This window comes from Halichoerus grypus, chromosome 7 (assembly GCF_964656455.1).
Source record: "Halichoerus grypus chromosome 7, mHalGry1.hap1.1, whole genome shotgun sequence".
NCBI classification, from domain to species: Eukaryota; Metazoa; Chordata; class Mammalia; order Carnivora; family Phocidae; genus Halichoerus; species Halichoerus grypus.
Genome location: NC_135718.1, coordinates 47,150,769 through 47,175,321, shown reverse-complemented (window position 1 = coordinate 47,175,321; position 24,553 = coordinate 47,150,769). Strand labels below are relative to the sequence as shown.

Below are 24,553 nucleotides of genomic sequence, written 5' to 3'. Positions count from 1 at the left end.
GGAAGCCTCCTCAGAGGACATGGGCGAGGGCCACCGGGCACAAGGGTGGTGTGAGGAGTGACGTGTGCAGGGCGTGGGGGTGGCCGGTTTGCCGTGCGAGCAGCAGAAAGGCCCCGTGACGGCCACCCGCGACACCCCAGCCCAGTCCTCTCCCAGCACTCCTCTCCCTCCCTGCTGGGAGATCCTCATAAGGGTCCCGGAGGCGGTGGCACTTGCATCTCTGCATCTGCTCATCTGTCTGGCTGTCTGTCTGTCTCCCGGCCTCTGCAGTGCTTTGACCTGGAGTCGTACCTGCAGCTGAATTGCGAGAGAGGGACCTGGAGGTGTCCTGTGTGCAAGTGAGTAGCAGCCGCCCCGGCGGGAGCCTCCCCACCTAGCTGCGAATGGGGGGAGCTCACTGGCCTCCCTCTGGCCCTGCTCTCCGGGGCCCAGCTGCCTGTACCTGCCCTAAAAGCAAAACAGGGAGCCCAGACACGGCAGAGGGGCTGTGAGCACAGGGGCTGTGAGCAGTCCCCTTGCGTCCAGCTGTCACGGGCCATCCTCCTCCTGTCCCTGCCTGCCGTAGGAACCAGCAGTAGAGGCTCTTTGACGCAGTGGAGGGGTGGGCTCTGCTCCTGCTCTCCAGGGTCCAAGAGCAAAGGCCAAGCCCCCCTCTCTTTTTTTCCAGTAAAACCGCTCTGCTTGAGGGCCTGGAGGTGGATCAGTACATGTGGGGCATCCTGAACGCCATCCAACAGTAAGTAGGCCTCCCCAGCCAGGGGCCCCGTGGGGGTGGGGGTGCTGGCCCGGATAGGCTGACGTGAGCACGGGGATACTCCGGATAGCCCCTCGCTCTCCAGGCTGGCAGACCACTCGCCCGCCCGAGCTCTCACTTTTCTGTGACTCTGTCTCAGGGACTTCTCTACCTGGGGGCAAAGGAACTTTCCAGAAAAGACCAAACTCAGCCAGAGCAAGACAGTGCCCTGGACGGCCACTCCCTGGGTGGGAGGCCTTGGGGCCAGCTGCCGTGTGCCCAGCCACTTACTTTCTTCACCTTAGTCGCTCAGGAAGATCCCTCACACCTCTGTCCTGTGCAGAGTGTGGTGAGAATGGGGGCAGGGACACCTCAGTGTCTGTCTGAGCTGGAGGCTCCCGTATCCCAGGACCTCAGTTCTGCCCCCTTGCTCCCCCTAGCTCCGAGTTTGAAGAGGTCACCATCGACCCCACATGCAGCTGGCGGCCAGTCCCGATCAAGTCAGACCTCCACATTAAAGATGACCCAGATGGCATCCCCTCCAAGCGGTTCAAGACCATGAGTCCCAGCCAGATGATCATGCCCAACGTCATGGAAATGATCGCAGCCCTGGGCCCCGGTCCGTCCCCCTATCCACTCCCACCTCCACCGGGGGGCACCAGCTCCAGCGACTACAGCAACCAAGGTGGGTGATACTGGACAAGGAGAGAGAGAGGAGACCCAGCAGGGCCCCAGGATTTCTGGGCTCATGTGGCAGGTGCGGGGGAGTGGGGTGAGGGGGGTTGAGGTCACTCGACTTGGGGGTACAGTGGCCCATTCGACATCTGTCCTCCTCTCCTTTGCCACCTGGTTCCATCCAACCCTGTGGGTCAGCACCCAGCTAGGAAGGCCCAAGTGAGGAGCTGCCCCGTGAGCCAACCTCCTGCCTGTCCCACGCTGCCCTGCCCTGCCTCCTCGAGCTCCAGGGGACAGATAGCGCCTCGACTTCGGAGCCTGCTTTGCTGGGGCCGCTAACAGAACACTCCCACTTGGAGTTCTTGGGCCTTCCCTGTGCCCTCCCATGTTACTCTGTGACATCTGTATTGTCCCTGTCCCTGCAGCACTCCCATCCTTCCAGACACAGAGTCCAGGGGTCTGGAGCTCCAGTCTTTGGCCACCAAGGTCACCGTCACTGCCTCTAACTCTCCCTGCTGCCCAGACCAAGCTGTACCCTACTGCCCTGGGTTCCCAGAAAGTTCCCAGCCCCCGTAAACACAGGGGATGGGAGCTCCCCACGGGATCCAGCCTCCTGTATGATTAGAGGCCCAGAGAGGTGAACCCACATAGCAGGGTCCCACAGCGTGCAGAGGGCCCCAGCTTTGCAGCATGCTGGGCCTCTGATCCCTCACTATGGCCATGGGGTGGAGGGAGCAGTGGCCAGGGAAGCCAGACAGCTGATTTCTAATGGTGACCTCCAGAATCTGATGCTGCTTTCTTTGCGGCCTGGGCAGATCCCGACCTCCCACTCTGGGACCAGGTCTTCCCGCTGCTGAGGTGCAACCACGTGGGGGCAGTGGGAAACAGGTCTGGGGTCCTGCTCATCAGATCCTGTGCAAGGCTCAGACTTGGGCCTCGTCATCCCCGCCCCCCACCTCAGGAGCCTGGCCTACCCCTTGCTCAAGTTCTGCCCCCCCATAACTATAAAACAGCTCATGTCCTGGGGTGCTAAGGCCCCCCAGAGAGAGATGCACCGCTGCCCTGTCACACAGCTGGGAGGTGTAAGGCCACGGGCACTGGCTCCAGCCTTGGGGGCCAGGACTCCTCTTAATTTACGTTACCCTCCCTCCCCCCCCCACGGGTGGCTGTCTTTCCCCCAGGGTGACACTGCCCTGCTGCCATCTCCTTCCCTCCCCAGGCAACAACTACCAGGGCCATGGCAACTTTGACTTCCCCCATGGAAACCCTGGCGGCACGTCCATGAATGACTTCATGCACGGGCCCCCCCAGCTCTCCCACCCCCCGGACATGCCCAACAACATGGCCGCCCTCGAGAAACCCCTCAGCCACCCCATGCAGGAAACTGTGAGTACCTCTTCCTCGCCCTGACCGCCTCCCCGCTTTGCCCCCATCCTCTGTGTGGGACTGATGGGAGCAGAGGGCTCCCCCTCCCCGAGGACCTTTCTGATGTTTGCCTAGTTGCCTCCCGGGCAAAGGGGAGGACTGAGAATGAGATTTGGATCTGGAGGAGCTCAGAGGGAGGGAGAGGCCTGACCCAGGCTGGGTCATGGCCCTTTGGCATTCTCGGACTTGGCTGTTTCACTCAGGACGTTGGATTCTCAGCTGGGGGAAGCTGCAGGCTCCCCTCGGCACACACCGCACATACACGTGTCCACCTACCAAGTATACCCACCTCGCCCCTGCACACACCAGCCCCCCCACCCCCACAGCCTCTCTCCCTGACTTACACACACTCTTCTGCTGACTTACTGTAGCCCCAGACATCTAGAATTTTGTCTCAGACCCAGGCACTTGCTCCCCAAGGGTCTGAATCTTCAGGGTATCACCACCTCCTGCGGGAAGAAATGTTGGCAATTCTGTTTAGCTTGAGAATATTCGCTTCTCGTTGCACGTCACATTTTAACACACACCCACCGGTGGTAAGAGGCCCGGCCATCCCCTGGGTCCTCATCCCGTGAGCACTGCTTGGTTCTGTTCAACTTCGCAGCCATTTCCTGGGCCTGTGCTCTGGGCCAGGCCTTGTACCCAGTGTGAGCAAGACAGATGTGAGCCTTGTGCCAATGGAGCAATAGTTCTGGCAGCGGTCAGATGGAAAGAGTTGGGTTTTGGGAGCACGGAGGCCTGAGGGCTGAAGTCAGGCCTCAGTCATCTTGTGCATCCCTGGTCTCACCCCTTAGGAGGAGGGGGCGGTCACAGAAGGCCTGGCAGTGGGGTTGGGCAGGCCTGCATTGGAGGACGAGGCTCCGGGCCCTCTCATCTTCCACCATGTGGCCTGGGAGGAAGGGCCTCTGGATGGTATTATGTTCCGTATGGAGTTGGCTCTGCCAGAAGCCGTCTTGTGGGCAAGAGCCACCGATTCTCAGCAGGAGTGACTGTTAACTGGAAGGCTAACAGGCTGAGGGGCAGTGTAGCAACTTTCCTCTGGAACTCCAGAAGGCCACGTCACACGTAGCTGCTGTCACGGGGCTTTAGCCACCTTTTTGCAAGTTACTTTCTGCCCCATGGGGCTTCTGACTTCTGGGGGCCTCTCTCCTAGCCCCCCTTCCTCAGCATTCTGTGCCCCGGAGTCACCCAGATCACACTCCACACACACTCACATGTCACACACCGACTCACAGCTCTCCGTTCCGGAAAATGGCCACAGGATGCCGTGTACTTCTGGGTCCAGCAGGCTTTCTCCTGCCTTCTTAGCCGGGCCAGCTGGGGTCTTTGCAGAGGGACCTAAGCCCTTAGGTGACTTCCCAGCCCCCTCAAGATGCTCCCCAGATATGTACTGTCCTTCCCCATGTCTGGGCTTTTGCTAGGCGGCAGCTGGACCCAGAAGGACAGCTGTGCAAGAGGGACGGTAGGGTCACAGATACACTGCGCTACACCAGAGCAGCCTGGCTCTGGCTGAGCATCCGCCAGGAAGGACGCCCCCGCGTGTGGGAACTGGCGGAAAGTCTCCAGTGAGGCGTTGGTTCGCCGCAGGACCCTCCCTTGCATAGAGCACCTGCCCCTCTGGGCCCTAGGACATTCCAGCAAGTTGTCAGGGCCAAGGGGGACAGCTGTGTCAGCAGATCAGGGGACTGTCTGTCCTGGGCTGGGCTGCTCCAGGAGTGTGGAGCCACTCCCTGCCCCCCCCCCGACTGGGCACTGTGGGGCACCCACAGGTGTGGGTTTGGGGTCACAAGCTGGCCTCATAGTGACGGTTGTGGTGGCCATCCTTCCCGACTCTCGGTCCTTCGTAACTCGTGTGCATTCCCCACGCAGTCCCACGGTCCTGCGGTCAGGTCCCCGCTTGGAGGGGCTCACCAGACTGAGCAGAGGCCCACTGCAAGGCCTGGGAGCAGCTTCCAGAGAAACAGGGTCTGGAGATCAGGCTGCTGTTTCCCAACCCACGACGGAAAACAAAATGTCCATGTGGCCTGGATGATGGGGTGGGTAGGAAGGTACATAAAGACCCAGGAGACACGTGCTCACTGGCGGCCTGGCAAGTCCGTCTCCCCTGGACAAGCATAGTGCAAGCAGGGTGAGGTGACCTGTCGGGGCCCTGGCAGTGGGGTGAGGGTGTGGACTGGTGCTCCAAGATCGGAGCTCTGAAGGGAGGCTGTTTGGGATAGCACACAGACCAGCATACGGCCCCCTGCCCGGCCACAGCCCCATGTTCCAGTGCGTATGCCCACAGGGAAGCACGGGTCCTCTGGTTTGTCTGTCAGGGAAGCACCACCTGCCCCAGCCTCAGCAGGGTACACCCTACCCCCAACTCAGTGAGCCCTCGGGCTCACGGCGGGGCCTGGAGGACCCCCAGGGAGGCAGCCTGTTGCCGCCTAGGTGGATGGCCAACAGGAAGGGTCTGGCAATGCGGAGAAGCCCCCCCAGCTCTGCTCCTCCGACTCGGATTCGATTCCGCCCTAGCCCTGGCAGCAGACAGGGCTCGTCCTGGGGCGCCGGCCCTTGCCACCTGGGGCTCTCGGAAGGAGCCTCTGTGGCCAGCGTCGCCCACCGACCAGGGCCCATGGTGGGGCGCAGACCCCTCCCGAGCTGCACGCCTGCCCATGCTGTCTGTCCGTGTCTGCTCTCCGCCGCCCCGGCCCGCAGGGGGGCCTGCACCACGCTGCCAGCAGCACCCCTCCCGCCTCCCCGCTCCCTGGAAACATGCCCATTTTGCTTCTCCATTCTGCCCTTGCTGTTCATTGTGGTGGTGGTGTCCGGGCCGCAGAGGCGGAGGGGCTTGCAGGGGCCTGCAGCCCGCTCTCGGTGTCCGCTTGTCTCCGAGCCCCTGGCCACCTCCCTCCCGGACCCACACGGCCTCAGAGGCCCCCTCCCCGCCTCCCCCTCCACAGCCTCCGGGACTGGCAGTTTTGGGGGAGGACTTTTTTGTTTGTTTCTCTGCAAAACAACAACAACAAAGCATTGAGCTTTTGTAAGGGGGTGGCTTTGTTTTGGGGGTTTGTTATTTTCCCGGTTTTGTTTGGTTTTCATTTCTCCAGGCATCTCGTCGCTGTACCTCGTCACCTCACATTTCTTCTCTCCTGCTCTCTCCTCCTCCACAGATGCCACACGCTGGCAGTTCTGACCAGCCCCATCCCTCCATACAACAAGGTTTGCACGTCCCACACCCCAGCAGCCAGTCAGGGCCTCCATTACATCACAGTGGGGCTCCTCCTCCTCCTTCCCAGCCTCCCCGGCAACCGCCACAGGCCGCTCCCAGCAACCATCCACACAGCGACCTGACCTTTAACCCCTCCTCAGCCTTAGAGGGTCAGGCCGGAGCGCAGGGAGCGTCCGACATGCCGGAGCCTTCGCTGGATGTAAGTTGGGGTCACCACTGGCCTTGGCCTGGGACTAGGCCTGGTGCCGGGACCTGCCCAAGCGCAGGGGTGGGTGTTGAGGGCTCAAGGCCCAGGGTGGAGGAGGTGCAGCTGTGAGGGGGTGGGTGGGTGGTGGGTGGGCCTAGCCAGCCTGCCTCCCCTGGCTCCAGAACCAGGGGACCCCACAGCAGGGAAGCCTCCCCGAGGGTCCCAGCATCCTTTTCCTGACCTTGCCGGCGCCTGCCCTCTGGCCCCCTCGGCCACAGTCCTGCAGCCCCCCCCCCGCCCCGCCCCACCTCCCCGCCCCCCCCCCCAGGCCCTCACAGAGTCCCCCTGGGGCAGGGTTCTGGAGGAAGCACAGGAAGGCCCCTGCCCTTCTTCTGACCCCCTCCCCTCCACCCCCACCCCCCACATCAAGCTTGCCATCTCAGTGTCCGCCACACTCTGGCCTGAGGCAGGGGAGGGGCTGGAGTGACAGGGTCCCTCTGTCTGTGTCGCCGGTGTGTGTCCGTGTCCAGTTTCCTGTCCGTGCGTCGTCCATGCCCTGTGCTTCTGCTTGCTCCATCGCTCGCTCTGAGAAAGGACCAGCCTCGGGTCGTGCCAGGGTTCCTGGGGCAGAAGTGGGCACCTGAGATTCAGGGGTCTCCCACCTTGAGACCCAAATGATCTGGAAAGTGGGGTGGAAGGAGGCTCCCTGTGATGGGGGCCGGGCAGCTGGCTAGGGGCCCCTGCCCCTCCCCTCCCATCCCACACCCCTGGGCTGTAGATTCCCAGAGAGGAATCTGCTCTGTCCTCAGCCACTGCCGTCTGCACGCCCCAGCCCCACTGTCACCCTCAACCCCGGCAGTGTCCGGCTTCATGGTGAATGGGGTTTATTCAGTGGCGCAGCCGTCTTGAATTCTCACCCAGCTCTCCTCCCCAGACCAGGCCAGTGGGTTGCTTTTAGGTTCATGAGGATCCCCAGTGTGACCAAAAGGCTCCCAAGGGCCTCACAGTGGAGGAAGGTAGGGACAGTGTGCAGCCTCGGCCCCAGGGGCCGCTGGGAAGGACGGTGCTGTGCTGCCCTCCAGTCGTAGGCTCACCAGGGAGCAGTGAGCTCTTGAAGGAAGGTCCAGGGTGGCGAGAGCAACAGGCAGCACGCGGCCTTATGTGCAAAGCCACATGGTTCCGACTGGGAGGCCCGTGTGACCCACACCTCCTCTGGGCAGGGTCTTGGGGCCCGAGGCACACTGGGATCAAGAGAAAGCCCCTTGATGCCATGAGCCTTCCCAGCTGGTGGGCCGGGGGCCCCCCTCTCCCAAGCTGGGAATAAGCATGGGTATGCCTCAGACTAGCACCATGGCCTGGATGCCTTTGAGGACAGCCAGCATGGTTAGTTTCCCCTGTTGGGCCAGGACCCCAGGCAGCAGCTAGAGGGCATGTGCCCCTGCAGTCCTCACCCTGGGCCAGCCCAGCCCCTCAGCTGACACCTCATCTGGGCTTCTGTACTTCTCTTCCAGCTCCTTCCAGAACTCACAAATCCCGATGAGCTCCTCTCGTACCTGGATCCCCCTGACCTGCCGAGCAATAGTAACGATGACCTCCTGTCTCTCTTTGAGAACAACTGAAGCCCGCTCCTCCATTGGGGCCATCCCTCCCCACTCTGCCTCCTTCCCTGTCTGTCCCCCACACACTTTACCACTGGGAGCCCATGCCCTCAGACCGCCCCTGCTGCGGCCTTCTCAGAGCAGAGGGGCGGGAGGGTGCACTGTGAAGGCTGTGTGGGTCTGGTGCCCGTGCCCAGAGCAGGCCCTGAAGATGACCCTCGCAGTGGGGAACCGGCCCAGCGAGAGGGCACACGCTGATGAAGGCTTCCTGTCCCTCCGTGTGTGCTGATTCCAAACGACCCTCCAGTGCCCCCGAGGTTCTTCCGGTTTCTAAACTGTAACCCTGCCTCCCTGCTTCCTGGCCCAGAGCCTCCTTCAAGTGACTGTGAGCCTGAGAGAGGGGCACCCCGAGACCCAGGCAGCCCCCCCTCCGAGCCTTGGAGGAACAGTGACGGTTGGCGGCAGTGAGAACGACCCACCCACCACCACCACCACCCACCACAGAAAAGCACAAACCTCTGGGAAAGAGAACTCTCTCAGGGGCCAAGGCCGTCACTTTGACCCCTGACCTCTAAGCCAAGATACCCTGTAAAAACACTCCTCTCTCAGAAAGCAGAGAAAAAGGACAAGATTCTGTGTTTGAGAGAGGGTGTGCCATTCCTGCTTGGGGACTGGTGGGAAAGGGGGTCAGGGTCTCCTCAGAGCCAAGACAACGCAGCTGGCCCCACGACCTCTGGACTCAGGCCGGGTGGGGGGGGCAGAGAGAGAGTACCCAGCTGAAACTATCGTGCCCTTAGTTGGGGGACAGGGGGATGCCTCCAGCCGCAGTCGGATAGGAATGGCAACTTACAGCTTTGCTCCAAGCCGCTCCCTGTTTTTAAATGACAATTTAATTAAGCTACGAAGTCATCTGAGAAAAGGGACGGTGGACTCGGACGGCAAGCAAACCATTTCTCTCCATGTGTCCTGTTCCCTTCCTCCCGCCCAGCCCACCTCTCCCAGACTGTTACGTGGGACACCCGCTTCCCTCTGTCCCCGTCCTCCTCTGTCCACCCTGCCAGCCGGGGGCGCCGGTGGAGAGGCAGGGGAGGCTCGGGGCACCTGCGCGGGCTCGGCAACAGGAGCCCCGGGCATCGGCATCTGTGTGGCCCGGCTGCCCCGTCTGCCCCTGCGCTCCAGGCTGCCCCGGCTTAACCCCGGTCCGTCACCACACGTGCCGGAATGTGCCCGCCAGCATCCCATGGTGTTTCCGTGCCGCGCTTGGCTGCCGGCTTCTCCCTTCCTCCGTGTCCCTCTGCCCTGCAGAGCTGCCCACACTCCTGCTCGCTCGAGCAGAAGCAGCCTCTGGTTTGCCCTCCACTGCTTCGCTCCATCCGGCTTCCTGCTCTCGGAGTCTCCCGGGGAGCTTGTGTGGGCGTCCGTTTTGTTTGGGGGTTCTCTATGCCCCCCCCAAGCCGCATGGCCTGTGATGCTGCTGGGCCGTCGGGTCACTTGGGTCACGTCTGTGAATTCGTTGCGCCCCTCCCTGCTGCTGCCTGGGGCCTCCTGCTTTCCGTCCACTGTCCCGCGTTCTCAATCTCCGTCTCTCCCCCTCCCCCTTCATGGCGGGTGGTCCCCAGCACTCCTCTGGATTTGACCAGAACGGTGGCCCCAGCTGTTGATTTCCCAGTCACTGTACCAGACGGCCGGCATAGGGTTTTCTATAGGAAAGCTGCCGTGGTCCCCGCCCCCTTTTCCTTTGTCCCGTTGTCGAGGTTTTTTCAGACAGTGTGGTGTTCCGTATGCAAATCAATTATTTTAAGAATTGCTTTTGTAAATATCTTTGTGAATATTTTAGTATTGTCTTTGATAATATTCGACATTTTCATGACCTGGTTATAGCCTTTGCTGGTGTTTTTAAAAATACCTTGACTCAATGACAAAGACCGAGTCCTTTTTTTTAAAAAACAACAAACAAAAACAAAAAAGCAACCAGGGCTATTTGTACAGATGAAGGGACAAAGTACATGGGTGAGTGAGATCAGGCCACCCACTGCTTAGAGCCATCCCCAGTCGGCTGGTGGGGACTAGACGATGCCAGGTAGCATGTGGCCGAGGGCCCTGGCGGGTGGCCACACTCTGTGTTAGGCCATCTGGGAATGTTCTGCCCCAGACAGACTTAAAAATGCCTTCCTTAGAAGTTCCTGCTTCCTGCTGTGCTATTTTTTTCCCAGAAAGGCCTGGGGTCCATTCTGGTTCTTATCGGGTGTCCCCACTCTGCTCACCGACCTACCCACAGCTTTCTAGTACAGAGGGTCGATCTGCTCCCCACAGCCCGGGCTCTGGGCACCTCCCTCAACCATCTCTGCACGGAAGCCAGGGCCTGGTTCCCTGAGGCAGGTTTCCTGGGGCCCCTCCCACGCGAACCTCCACCAGCAAGTTGGGCAAAGAGCTTTCCCGAACCGTGGTGCCTGAAGCCCGTGCTCTGGGGACGTGCTCTCCCAGAGTGATTTTGGAGCCAGGCCAGGAGGGTGAGGGAGGCAGAAAGGTGTCCGGGGCTGGAGCAAGCCCCGGCTGGTGACAGATTCAGGTGACAACAGCCTCCCCGAGCCAAGGCGGCCGGTTCTGAACTCTAGGGAAGATGCTTCCCTCATCCTTTTGGACGACTACTTGGAGCCATAAGTAACCTCAGCAAAAACGAGGCCTCAGCAAGCCACTTCTCCATGACAAGCACCCACCCAGGCCGTAGACGCATTTCTGCTGCCACTCCACGAGACGGACAGGGCGTCAGCGGGCAGGCGGGAAGGCCCGAGTACAGGCAATCACCCCATCTCCTTGGTTCGAAGCTTTACCCGTGTATCATGTTCCCTGTAGCCATTTTATTTTTTAAGAAACTTCTAATACTTTCTCCCTCACGGAAGCCCGAAACCCCCCAGAGAGCTACCCGTCTGCTCCCTCGACCTGACCATCTAGACAGGACGACGTCAGCAGCAGCGACTCAAGGGACAAGGGACGTGTGTACATATGTAAATGAGAAATAGAGACACGTTAACAGATGCATTCATTTCCCTTGGAATGTGTATTGTTTTTATTTTACGGAACAAAACAAAACAAAAAAAAAAGGCTTGGAACTCCATCTTAACGTGGAAAAACTAGATCCTGTTTGTTAGCGTTTGTGAGGTCTCTCTTCACATTTGTCTCATGTAATATACTCTGACCCTGTGTGGAAAGGAATTTTTGTTCTGTTTTGTTTTTATTTTACCTACATGTACTATTTAGCTTCAGTGTACTTAGTCCTGCCACCTGTGTATTTTTAGGGTGCTATGGAAATAATGAAAAGAAACGGGGATTTCAGAAGAAAATTGTAACCAAATTCATACTTTGTATAATTTTTTGATATCATGATTGCAGGTGATTCCCACGTACACACATAAACACACCCACAGTGCCGCCTGAAGTAACCCCCACAAACTGTCATCGTCTTTGTACATCTATGTACAATGCAATCATTTCATACTTTAAACTGGTCAGAAAACTAATTGTGATTTCTAGTCTTGCAAAGCTGTATGTAGTTAGATGATGTGACAACCTCTAATATTTATCTAATAAATATGTATTCAGATGAAACCTGTATATTAGGTGTTCATGTGGTTATTTTGTATTTAAAGATCAAATTATTTGACTATTGCTAGACATTTCTATACTCTGTTGTAACACTGAGGTATCTCATTTGCCCATGTTAATTGTTTTTTAAATAAATTGACAAAAAACGAAGGTTTGGCGAATTAGCTATTTTGTGAATTTTAAGGAGTGGTTTGGGTGTTTGTTTCTGCTTCTAAACCACCACCCCTGCCTGATCACCCAGCAAAAAAAACAGCAAGCAAGCGAGCAGTCAGGAGGTTTGGTGTTAATCTAGAGGAGCCCCTACCACGGGGTGTCCCTGGAGGAGGCCCTGGGACCTGGGACCGGGTGATCATGTTCAGACCCCAGAGCCGCCTCCTGGTGGGACTCCAGTCTGTAGCAGGCCCCGCTCTTGTTAGTGGGACAGCTGGGGTCTCGGGGAGGGTGTGCAATGCTGGCCAGGCTCAGAGCAAGCCCCTTGTGGACTTTCTAGGTTTGTGGAGCAGGAACCTATCCATGCCAAGCCCCAGAGGGTGCTGTCCAAAGCATCCAGAATGAAGATCTGGAAGCCCAGCGAGGCTTCATAGACCCTGCTGACTCAGCCGATCTCCCCCTTGGCTGGCTCTCTCACCATCTCCCTCCAGCCACCCTACTCCCCAGCACCCCTGCCCCCCACCATCCCAGGGGACCTTGGGTTTTCTCTTCTCCATAACTGTGCTTTGGGTGGGGTTCTGTAGCCATAGCCCCTACCCAGGCCACTGTCCTAACTCTACTTGTAGCCTCAGCCCCTGACACAAACTCACTGCCGTCCCTGTGTCTCCTCCTGGAGTTTGGGGAAGTGAGTCTAATTCTCAGAGCCCAGTAGCGGGCCGCTGCCCCCCCCCCCAGGTCTGGGCCTGGCCACAGGCACAAAACACATGTGGCTGCCCAGCCTTCCCTCCACAGGGATTGGGTAAGGGCACGTTCCAAGAAGGAAGTGGGGGCTGGCAGGTGCCCCCAAATATATCCCCTGGAGTGTAGCTGGGGTATGTGTGGAAATGCGTGTCAAGAGCATGTACAGGTCTCCTAAGTGTGAGGGGGTGGGGGGTGGGGGCACGCAGGAAGCAGCCAGGATGAGGGGTGCGTAGTTTCATCAGCCACGGAACTGCCTGTGGGGAACGGGGTGCCTGGAAGTCCCCTGCCTGTGGGGCTTCTCCAGGGTGGCCAGTTTCTCTTTCTGGTGCGAGATGGAAGGGGAGGGGGGGAGGGAGAAGTTACATTAAAAATGGAATCCTGGCCACCGCTGAGCCATGGACGCTGCCTTCTGCCCAGCTTCATGGGGGAAGGAGGCGTTTTGTCTGAGAGCAGACACCCCTCCTAGAGGAGGGGCTGCCCCAACCTCCCGTCGCCTTAGCACAGTGCTGCTCCAGGACCCGGCGAGGGGCCCGCGAAACCCACCTGGGCTGTGGCCAGCACTCCTTCCTGAAATGGATGAGAGCAAAGGAGAACAGCAAGAGCACTTGGGAGGGTTCCAGAGTAAGGGAGGAGATGGATCGTGAAACGTTCGTTGCAGTTGTGCGTGCGTGTGTGTGTCTGCTGAATCATGATGTCAAATTAATTCTTACTTGTGGGTTGTGGTTGAAAACAAAAAGTTTGAATGCCATCGCCTTCAAGGCAGGAAGTGGGCAGGGGATGGGGAGGGAGAGGCAGGGCAGTAGGCTTCCCTAACGATATATAAAAAACAAACCGTCCCTGCGTTCTCACTTCGGGGCCTGAAACCAGCGTTACTGCCAAATACAGGTCTGTGCTGCCTGTCGAGGCTGCGTGGAGACCTGCCCGCCCCAGCCCCACCCCACCAACTCCTCCCGAGCCTGGTCACTTCCTTCTCCGGGCCTAGAATAAGTCCCCAGGAGGAGCTCGAGGAGAGCCTGGCTCTCAGGGCTGCTTGGAGGGCGGCCCCCCACCTGGGGCCACACATCCCATCCTCCAGCTCAGGCGTCATCTTGCGTTTCTGTTCTTTGCAACCCACCCCACAAAGCCCCCACCCTGAATCCAATGACCATCCCTCCACATAAGATCATAGGGTACTATTGGGGAAAGTCACTCAGTCCCCCAGGTCAGTGCTAGGACAAATCAGGGTCTCTAGCCCCCCTGAGACCTCAGGGCATGGTCTCCAAGCCCCCCATCCACCCATGTCCCTTGTTCTGTCCTGTGCGCCAGCCTCCTGCTCAACCACGCCCACCTCACTCTAAGCAGGTTACTCATCACCCAGACCCCCTCACACTGTGCTCCCCCACTCACGACCCTACCTCCACCCTCCCCCAGCCTTATCTTCTTCTGTCCAGGCCCAGAGGATGTGATGGCCCTTCTCCAGTCCGAGCCAGCCCTTCCCCCAGCCCCGGACACCACTACCTCCTCCTCTCCCGAGAGGGGCTTCACTCCATCAGCCAGCCCCTTTCCTGCACCTTCCCCGGGTCTGGAGCTTTGGACCCTGGCGTGCTGAGGTCTACAGCCCACATCCCCACCCTTCGCCGTCCACCTCTCTCCACTCCTTCCCACGCAGACTCCTTGGCCGAGGAAGCTGCCCGTGCTCACTCGTCATCCTCTACTCCCTACGGCTCACATCTCAGAAGTGCTCTGAAACTCCTCTTGCAAGCCCGCCTGTGACCCCTTCGTCACTGAAGTCCATGCTGCTCTTGGAGACTGGCCCTCACGACTGCATTTGACAGTGGCCGTTCTCCTGGAAACTCTTCTTTTGGATTCCATGACAGCCCCCTCCGCTGGGTCTTCAGCTCTCCTTGAGGGCCCCTGACCGTGCCTTCTTTGCTGTCTTCATGGGTTCCTGTCGCAACTAGGTGCCGTGGAGCTCCCTCCAGTTCCCCTGCATCTGGCGCGCATGGCCCGCAACCACTCTCCACCAGCGAACCGCCTCAGCAGCCAGGGACCTCCTTGCCTGGAAGGTTACCCACTCCCCTCCCCCCACACCTGCACCCCTGCCGGGAAGCCCACAGCCAACCCCTGAGTGCTAACAGCAACCACAGGACAGCCTCTTTGCTGCCTGCCATGTGCTTAGTGGCTCCAGAGTCTTCCCTGTGGATCCGGCAAGACTTTCCCTAAAGCCAGATGCTTGCTCGACCCTGTCCCCGTCCATCTTCTGCCTCACGGCCTCCCCTGTAGGTTCCCCCTGAGAGCGGTCCCTCGGTGAATCACAGGAACCTGAAGTCCTGTCTCAGGCTCTGCTCCTAGGCAACCCGACCTAAGGCAGCGAGGGCTTGGAGCGGGCCTGGGAGCCAGCCTCGGAGGACAGGATGCTGGAGACGGTCACTGACCAGGTGGGAACGGGGCCCCGTCACTGGTGACAGCACCGGCCTGGGACAGCCAGGATGCGCTGTGACTTCCACCTGCGGAGAAGGGGGAGGGGGCTGCGCCCACTGGGGCAGTGTTGCTGGCCTGTGACAGGTAGGAGGAAAGAATAAGCGTTGAGACTGTGGAACTGAGTGCCTATTGCTACGTGCCACTGATGCCTCGAAGAAAGGAAATTACAATCTCAGATCTCTTACTTGGCGATTTAAAACAATGTTGTGCAAGTCCAAGGAAACTGAAGGGAGGAAGCGTTGCAACACACGTCTCCCGCAGCCGGTGCTGATCGCGGCAGAACCTCAGAGGGCGCTCGGCGCTCCGTCCCGTCAGGTGTCCTACGCCAAGATCGGGCCCCTAATAGGGAAGGAGTGAGACCCCAGGACTTGGGATGGGGAGACTTGCACCGACACTTCCCCCTTGGCAAATATCTGTTGCCACTTGGAGGGTCTATTATGACCAGCTGACAGAGAAGGAACATTTCTGAACTTGGTTCACAGGTGAGACAGCTTGGGATGTGGGTGCAAGCCACAGGGAGAGCCCCACTCAAGATGGAAAGACCGAGGTGAAAGGGAATCCTTCCACTAGGCAGGGGTTTGGGCAGGACACCTGGCCATCTATTTTGCATGGAGAGAGAAGCGATCTGAGAAAGGGACATACACATACTCGTGGGCCGTGGCAAGTGGCTTAACTAGTTGGTCAGAGGCCTGGAAAGAGTAAGACTGGACTTGGAGGGATGGGGAGCACCGGGTGGGAGGCAGGCGGGTAGGCCTATGGGAGTGGGCCACAAGTATGAGGATCCACGTAGCCCATTTTTACATACACTAGAGAGCGACCACTGCGGAAGACAGTGGCCAACCAAGGACCTGGGACAACTCGGCCCAAAGAACAGCCAGTCTCTGTTCTCACCCCTCACCCCCACCTAGGCTTGCACCATCTGGGCTCAAGAACAGAGCATCCTGGAGACAGAGATCAGGTTATATGGGAGCCCACCAGCTTCGGTTCCCTCTCTCCAAAGCCGGTCCAGCTGCCTTCATGGCTGAATGTCCACCCTGTCTTCAAGAGAGACCATGTTGAGTCTTAGACATTAACACACGATGAGGAGACCAACTAGCCCCTTGGTAGCAAGTTTATTACCCAGGACCCCCTCTATCCTAGAAAGGGCACCCTGACCAGGATTGATCCATACTCCAGGAACGGGCTTGCCTCTCCTTGCTATGGAGACTTAGGCCATGGCCACTGTCTGGAAGCTCACAGACAACACCACTGCAGACCAAGAGAGCCTACACACAGAAAAGGGGGTGTGGCCATGGATGCAGATACACACTCATAGGTTCCACTGGGGCCACTGCGTGTCGCGCCAGGCAGAGCTGCAGACCCGATGCAGGGCCAAACGGCCTCTTCAAGATGCAGCTGAGCTACTGGAGGGGATGGCGTCCTGGGAGAACGGCACGCTACCCTCCAGACTGCGCCGAACATCGCCAGCCAACGACCACCCCGGCTCTCCCAATGGGCAGGCGGATTAAACTGAAAGCGAGAAGCAAGTGGGTCTGAGCAATGCAAGGGGAGGACTGCTTTAACACCAGGGCCCTACCCAAATCCCCCTGCTGGGCCCAGGCACCCCTCCCCCAGCTCAGGAGCGTTGGCTCTTCACAGCTCTAAGCAGCCCTTTCTCTAGGGAATGGCCTGGAGGTGACAGGAGCTGCCTCATCTGGGAAGTAGCCCCCTCTTGCGGGCAGCCCACAATGACCAATACGGAGTATAAAATGCCAGCCGTCTTTCCTTACTGGGAGACCACGCTGTGCTGCACGTCTGCTCCAGAGCCCTCGCTCTATGATCAAGCCAGGTTGGGGGGGGGGGTCTCTCCCTGCTACACTCCCCTCTTACAGGTGCTTTCGGAAGACCCCCCCCCCATACATCAACTTCGCAAGAATCCCGGTCTCAGGCTCTGCTTCCCAAAAACCCCTCTCGCCTTCTCTTCGTGGTGGTCTTGCACCCTTTCCTTAGTCTGCAATCTCTCCATGTGCATCTCGACCTCTCCTATGACCTTAACGACCACACTTTTTCTCCAGTTTATACAAGCTTTTTAAAATGTTTGATAGTTCATTTTTCCAACAACGTTGGAAATAAAACTTACGATATTTGAAACTTAAGGAGTTTTACTTAAGGAGTAATAAAACTTACGATATTTGAAACTTAAATATTTCATTTATCCCTGAAGCAAGATCTATGATCGTTTTACTTTCCCGTCTTCAGTGGAAGCAACTCATCAATAATACCTTAAAAATATACTTGTTACCTATCTATTTTTCAACTGTGAGGTTTGCCATGTTTTATCATTTCTCATGATCTAGTGCGAAGCTTAAATAATTTCACATTGATTTCAGCTTACTAAAACCTCATTCACAGGACCCCACTGTGTCTATTATTGTTAAAAGAAATGATCAAGACCACTTCTCAATTTGCATAAGATTGCACTAGGCAAAATCTGTGAATCGGTTTTAGAAGAAAAAACATGATGGTATTTTTTTTTAGTGTATTCAAATTGATACCTGCATCCACTGATTTCTACATTTCTGATTTCTTTCTTTTTTGTTTATTTTCTAATTCAGATATTATATTCATCTATCTTCCTACTTTTTTAAAGTTTTGATGACTTAACTCCTTAAGTATCTGTTTAATCTGACATCTTATCTCCATCCCTAATCCTGTTACTGAAATTCAAGACCACCATCAGTTCCTGTCTCGACTATACAAAGCTTTCAAATGTGTCTCTTTGCCCCAGTCTTGTTCTCTTCAGACCCATTGTGATGCAGACTTCTGTCCCTTACTCAAATGTGGTTCTCCTAACCTTCCAGGCACCTGGGAGTATCCCACCTCCCCCCCCCATACAGGTGGACCCATGTGAACAATTCTGGAAAACAGGTTGTGAGCTTAAATAATGGGGGTCACTTCTAGGCCACAACATTTTGTTACCATTGTGAGGATCCCCAGCATGGCCGTCCCCTGCCCCATGACAAGGAGGCTATGGGTTATAAATGGTGCAACTGCCGGATGGTGGTGCCTCTCTCAGCCTGGGGCCCTGAGTGGCTTGTGGAGCCAAGCGTCCCAATGATCTATGTTGGAAATGTAGCTTGAATAAAAAAATAAAATCTTTATTATATTAAGCCAGTGACATGGAGTGTTAATTTCTTCCTGCAGCAAAACCTTGCCTGTTCTGCCTCGTGCGTCCATCCTTACAGGACTACCTACTGCTAATCATACAGCCCCTTACTGAACATTTGCTACACGTCAGGTACTATACTAATTGCTTTATTCGCTTAATTTTGTTTATTCATTATAACAAAACCACAGGGTAGATGCCATTTTATAAAAGAGAGATGTGAGGACCAGACAAGTTAAGTAATTTACTTTCTGAAAGAGGAGGTTCCAGACCCTAATGTCTATAGACCCAAACAGGGAAAGGTCGGGCGTAAGATACAATTTGTGGGCAAATTAAATACACAGAAATATTCCTCCTTTTCATTAAGACATATGCTTTCTCTCATTTTCCCCAAAGACATCACCCTCTTGGCTGATTGTTCATTTTGGTAAGAGACATGATGCACTAGTTTTCTATTGCTACTGTAAACAATTACCCCAAACTTAGTGACTTTGTGAAGGCCAAAACTTCAAAATGGTCCTTTTTTTTTTTAGGTTTTATTTTTTATTTGTTTGAGAGAGAGAGCACGAGTGGGGGGTGGGACACAGGGAAAGGGAGAATCAGACTCCCCACGGAGCAGGGAGCCTGATGTGGGACTCGATCCCAGGACCCCGAGATCATGAACTGAGCCGAAGGCAGACACTTAACTGACTGAGCCACCCAGGTGCCCCAAGATGGTTCTTACTAGGCTAAAAACCAAGATGTCAGCAGGCTTGTGTCCCTAGAGCAGACTCTAGGGAAGAATCCATTTTCTTGCCTTTTCCAGCTTCCAGAGGCTGCCATGTTCCCTGACGCATGGCCCCTTCCTTCCTCCACCTTCAAAGTCAGCAACGGCCGGTCAAGTCTTCGTCACGTCTCATCCCTCTGACACTGACTCTTCTGCCCCATAGTCCACATTTAAGGACTCTTGTGATTCCATTGGATCATACAGGGTCATTTCTCCATCTCAAGGTCAGGTCATCAGCAACCCTAATTCCATCTGGAACTTTAGCTGCCCTTTGCCATGTACCATAACATATTCAGAGGTTCCAGGGATTAGGGCATGGCATCTTAGGGACGCCGCTCTTCTGCCTACACATGGATACAGAGAATTATTTCTCTACTGTAAGAAAACAGCAGTGCCAGCTCCTGCTGAGGAACAACAATGCCAGGGCATTGGCGTTGGGCAGGGAGTTGGGAGAGGTAGAGACTGTGGGCAACCAGCAAGCATTAGCTGTGACCAACGGGCATCTGCTTCTCTGGGTGTTTATTGCCAGGTCGGCGCAGACCCAGTTGTTGCCAGTCTTCAATTGTCCAAGAGAATCTGAAAATGCAGATTTTTAAAAAAATGTTAATAAGCATACCAAAACATGCACAGACACCATGTAGCCCAAAGAAAGCCCATATGTGGGCTGCATCTGATTCAATGGCCCCTAGTCCTTGACCTCGACCCAGGGCCATATGCTGGTATAAGTGGCAGGACTGAGCTGCAAGCCCAGAGCTGTGGGACTCCAGAGGGCAAAGCTTAGCCACCACGTTTGCTCCTCTCGATCAGCTGGACAGACCCAGGCCTGCTGAAAGCCCTTCAGAGATGGCCATGGTCTGCAGATCCCAAGACTGGTCCCATCTCCCACCATCTCAGCCCTGAAATTCGCTCTCTCTTTAGCCATCGTCACACACCACCCTGCTTCTCCCTTCCATATCTCTGCCAATGACTGTCCCCTGTCCTAAATGCCACACTGGACTTCTGCCCACCCTCACCCTCCTTCCCTGGAAACCACCACCTGCCGCTGCTAAGGGACCACCAAATTTGACCCGCACAACCAATGGCCCCTTGCTCTCAGCCAGCTACACCAGGATAGGCACACAACCCAAAGGATTAGCCGGCCAGTGACCCACCACATTCCCTCGCTTGTGCAAGAATTTGGCTTGAGATGAGAAGGCTGCAGAGTGGTTGCCTGTGACCCCAGTTGGGCTGGAAGCCTGGCCCCCTCTCTCAACTCTTCCTGCTTATAAAGGCTCTCTGTTGTTAGGCCCGATCTTTGCCCGGGACTTAGTCCCTTCCCTCCAGACTGCATGAATTCCTTGTATCTTCTTAGGAATTTTCTGATATCAAAAGTTACGTCTTCTGACACCTGCCACTAGACCAAAAGGAGATTTCTAGCTTTTAACTAAGAGGATGCTTGTTAGAATGAGAATACTTGTCCAACAAAGATCAGGTCTCAGCTTTAATGGGCTTGAGAGACTCTGAAGTCCCACCAGTGGCCCTTTCTCCCTATTGCTACTGCTCACTGTCCAGGACCCAGTGTCATCCCTGTGAGGCAAGAAAGACCACCCCAGCCAGAGCGCAGCTGGTAAGGCAGCACAATCCGAAGACCCTGCCCTCGGCAGCACCCCAGAGTCTCTCCTTAGGTTGGTTTTGTAGCCTGACATTCGAGGTGGTTCCTGGCTCATGGAGTGGACATTTATTTATTTATTTATTTTATTTTATTTGAGAGAGAGAGACAGAAATAGTGACTGAGATAGCAAGAGAGAGCACGAGCTGGAAGGAGAGGGAGAAGCAGGCTCCCCGCTGAGCAGGGAGCCTGATGCGGGGCTCGATCCCAGGACCCTGGGATCATGACCTGAGCTGAAGGCAGACGCTTAACGACTGAGCCACCCAGGCGCCCCTGGAGTGAACATTTAATGTTCTACCTTGCAGTAAGCGCCCCTCCCTTCTTCCAGGCATAGTACTAGCTGATTCTGGGGAATCGCTCTGTTCCTCTTTCTGCCCCTTTCTGGGATGTGGGCGGAGCTATGCTGCCATACTCGTTAACACCGCACGACCAGGGGTGCACGTCACAGCTCATTGTGGGTTTCTCGGGTTGGGCGCCATCTGCGTGGTCCCTCAAGATCTCAGGCTCTTCTCCTCTTATAACTCCACCCACCTTTCAGTCCTGGAGCCCTCTGCATTAGGCTGGTAGATGGGAAAAGACAGGGGGTCCCCCCCACTTCGGGAGTGAGGTTGTGGGCCAGGCCCACATCTATTGATTGGGACTCAACCACATGGCTACATAACTACAAAGGTAGCAGGATAGAGTTCAGAGAGGAGGCAAAGACCTGAACAAATTTAGCCTAACTCCATGAGGCTACAAGAGAGAATCCTAAGGAAGGATTCTGCTTGGCCAGCTGAGTTCTATGTCCACTTCCGGGACCAGTCACTGTGGACTGGAAGGCAGGGTTGTGTCCATTCTCATGGGTTTGATGAACCCTTAGCCAGTGTATCAGTTAACTTCTGCTGCATAACAAACAGGTATTTATTATTCATAGCTTAACACAACTATTTATTTGTGCCCATGAGGCTGTGGGTTGAGTGAGCAGTTCTGCTGATCTGGGCCAGGCTCTTCTAATCTCAGTTGGCCCACTTGTGTATCCGCAGTCAGCAGGCGTTGGTTTAGGATGACCTCACTCTCGTGTTTGGTCGTTGGCTTGCAGCCAACTGGGGTGATGGGGTAACTGGGCCCTGTGTGTCTCACCACACATCAGGCCAGCCTGGGCTTGTTGAATGGTGACAGCAGGTTAGGAGAGATGAAGAGGAAGTGCACAAGACTTCTTAAAGCTCAGAATCGAGACAATCTTACTTCTACCTCATTCCTTTTGTCAAAAAAGTCACAAGGCCAGCCCCGATTGAGGGCATGGGAAAATACACTCCGCCTCTTGATGCAGAGAACTTCAAGGTCATATTGCAAGAGGTGTGAGCAGAGGGAGGAAATTACAAGGCAGACAATGGCAATCTACCACAGCCAGTTTCTGCTACATGGTTCCATGGGAACTGACAACAGCCTTACTCTCCAGTCTGTAATGATGGGTCTGGGGACAGGCGCAGAACCCTGCTGCACCACTCAGAATCCTTCCTTGGATTTTCCTTTCTGGTGCTAGAATGGAGAGACTCTTCCCCTGGCCATCAGGTTCTGAGGATGGGAGTTTGGAAGTAACTGGATGTCATGTCTCAGGCCACATGGAGAAGGAAGCCTGCAGGAAGGGACAGCCATGCAGAGGAACAGAGAAAAATGTCAGAGAGAAAGAGGCTGGTTCTACTATTTCTCAGTCACACCCATGTCTTCCTCAGTTATATGAGCCAGTGATTCTCCTCTTCTCTAAGCTAATTTGAATTGGGTCTCTGCCAGGCACTGCTGCAGCTGCTGGAGAAACAATCCGACAAGGACAACCTCTTCCTTTTTGATTGGCCTAAACCAGGGTATAATTGCTGCAGGATAAATTTATGAAGGGGCCCTGAGAGAGATGTAGACTTGGGCAGGGCTGGTGCCAGCCATCCCTCCTCACAGCTGCACCATCCCACCCCAAGAAGCATGAGTTCTCTGGGGTCCACAGAAGAGAGGACCTGGGGACTTGGAAACTCCAAGGTCAAACTGGGTAGAGTCTTGGGGCTTGGGATCATAGTCACCATCCCAGGGCTGAGGATCATGGGCTCCAACATCCTAGGCTTTTCTGAGTTCCTGCATCCAGAATGCATGCTTACAAAATTCCATTGTGGCTGGACAAAGTAGGATGCCTAGTGTATATATAAGTCAGCAAGCTTTGGGTGCCAGCAACAGAAACCAACTCTGATTACCGTAAGAGAAGGAAAAGGGCATTTGTTGGTAGGATGTGGGTGAATTGAGAGGCTGGGAGGGAGGAATGGAAAATGAGCTTGTAACAGACAAGAATATCGCTCCAGACACGCTTGGGAGCAGGGATGAGTAGCATAGCTCATCAGGCACGGCCATGGGAAAGAGTGAATGAATTCTTGTGGGGTTTTCTTCCTGTCTTGGTATCACATCCTGTTAGAGAACATCTGGTTCTTGGTCAGGCTGAGGTCACAGGCAAAACTGTCCCCCACTTCCACCCCCACAGACCTCTGAGGAAGAGTCTAGTGGAAGGTGCCTCAGGGATCCCTTTACTTTATACCAGGAGTTCATAAACTATGAGTCCAGAGCCAAATCCCAACCAGGTTCCTATTTTTAGGGCCTGTAAGCTAACAGTGGTTTTCATATTTGAAATGATTACATAAGTACTTACATCAGAGCCTCAATTTTGCCTCTTGGCCCACAAAACCTAAAATATTTATTATCTGGCGCTTTAAAAAAATGTTTGCGGACCCCTGGCTTACACAGTAGGGCTCAGGCATCTGGACACATTGATGCACAAGGACAGAAGCTGTAGAATGAGAAAGAGCTCCTCCAAAGGAAATCAGAGTGTTGGTAAGACGGGGAGAATTGTGGGAGACCAGACAGACAAAAGTCTGGGGTTTGTGTGTGTGCTTCTTCATGCACGCATGAGTGCATCTTCAAGCTGAGATATCTCCCCACCAGTTCTGTGGTCTAGGAAGAAACTTGGGAATTAAGGTGACATGATTTGGAGGGGATGCCCTTCATTGTCATTGTCCTGTTAACAGAGGAGATGCATCGTAATGCAGTTCAGAGCAGGGAGGAGTGGGAGCTCTCTACTCATCAAGCAACATCAAGGTTACTGTCAGGAAAAAGGTCAAGTTTATTTCAGATAGAGAAACAGGGATGTTTCTTGTAGCTTTGGGAGCTTTCAGCCACCATGGACGAAGTCCAGCTATCTGAAGCTGCCATGTGGAAAGACCACATGGAGACACCACAGAGAAAGGGAGAGATGCCCACAGAGTGTTGGCTGTTCCAGCCCCACCTGTCTCTGTCTTTTCAGCTTGGGCACCAGACATGGGAGTGAGGAAATCTTCAAGATGACCCCAGCCCAGCCACCATCTGGCTGAGGCTGTAGGAGACTCTGAGAGAGAATGGCATAGCTGGGTCCAGTCAACTCCCAGATCTGTGAGCATAATCAGCAGTGGTTATAATCGAAGCTGCTGTTTGGACCTAGTATGCCATGTAGCCATAGGCCACCAAGCCAATGGTATGAAGAGAATACATCTTTTCCTTGTAGGATGTGTTGGATTTCTATTTTAGAAGAGCACAAGCTTGGAGAACGGAGGGATGGGGGTAACCCCTTGCCATCTCCCCACACATGACCCCCACGGCCAATCCTAACAAGACCCCTGGGCTCCAGAGTAGTGCAAGGACTCAAGGTCCAGAGCTTCTTCATCGATGTGGCCTCCAAGGTGAGCAGGGCACCTGCGTCCCCTAGTGTTGTGCAGATAGAGAAACGAGAGCATATTCTGCAAGCTTCTTTTCTCCTCTTTTCTCCTCTGCAAGGAGGCTGGGAGAAACTCTGTCCCGGGGTTTAATTCACTGGGCCCACGGGGTAATGCCCACTGGAGGAGGTAAGAGCCCCAGGAACCACTGGGTCTGCTGGTGTAATGGGAGCTCCCTTACCTCTTGCCACAGCAGGAGAAACAGGGATAGTGACAGGACCCCAGGCAGGCGATCCCACCAGCCCTTGGGTGCCTGGCCTCAGGCAACAAAAGAGAAACGGGCAGGAAAAATCCAAGGATGGAAGTTACATAGAGGTCTCAGATACCCCACACCGCTTATTGAAGACCCAGGCCAACCCCTGCTGCTGCCAGAACAGACCAGAAGGAATAAGTGCAAAGAGGAGCCAAGTGTCCACAAGGCCCTGAAGAAGATGTCACTGTGAAGGCCACCAT

At 55.5% G+C, this 24,553-nt stretch overlaps 1 protein-coding gene across 11 annotated transcripts in view; it reads left to right on the top strand.

Moving 5' to 3' along the window:
* The window catches only part of ZMIZ1 (zinc finger MIZ-type containing 1), a 235,027-nt gene extending 223,445 nt beyond the window's left edge, over positions 1-11,582 (top strand). For 10 of the 11 annotated variants that reach the window (XM_036089818.2, XM_078077519.1, XM_036089817.2 and 7 more), the window contains 6 exons: positions 271-338; positions 668-736; positions 1,174-1,418; positions 2,628-2,794; positions 5,986-6,243; positions 7,743-11,582. In XM_036089818.2, coding sequence (XP_035945711.1) covers positions 271-338; positions 668-736; positions 1,174-1,418; positions 2,628-2,794; positions 5,986-6,243; positions 7,743-7,850 — 915 coding nt within the window. In that variant the 3' untranslated portion in view covers positions 7,851-11,582. The remainder of the gene's footprint in view (positions 1-270; positions 339-667; positions 737-1,173; positions 1,419-2,627; positions 2,795-5,985; positions 6,244-7,742) is intronic. The other variant, XM_036089816.2, reaches the window with a different exon arrangement.
* Positions 11,583-24,553: the final 12,971 nt, after the last annotated feature.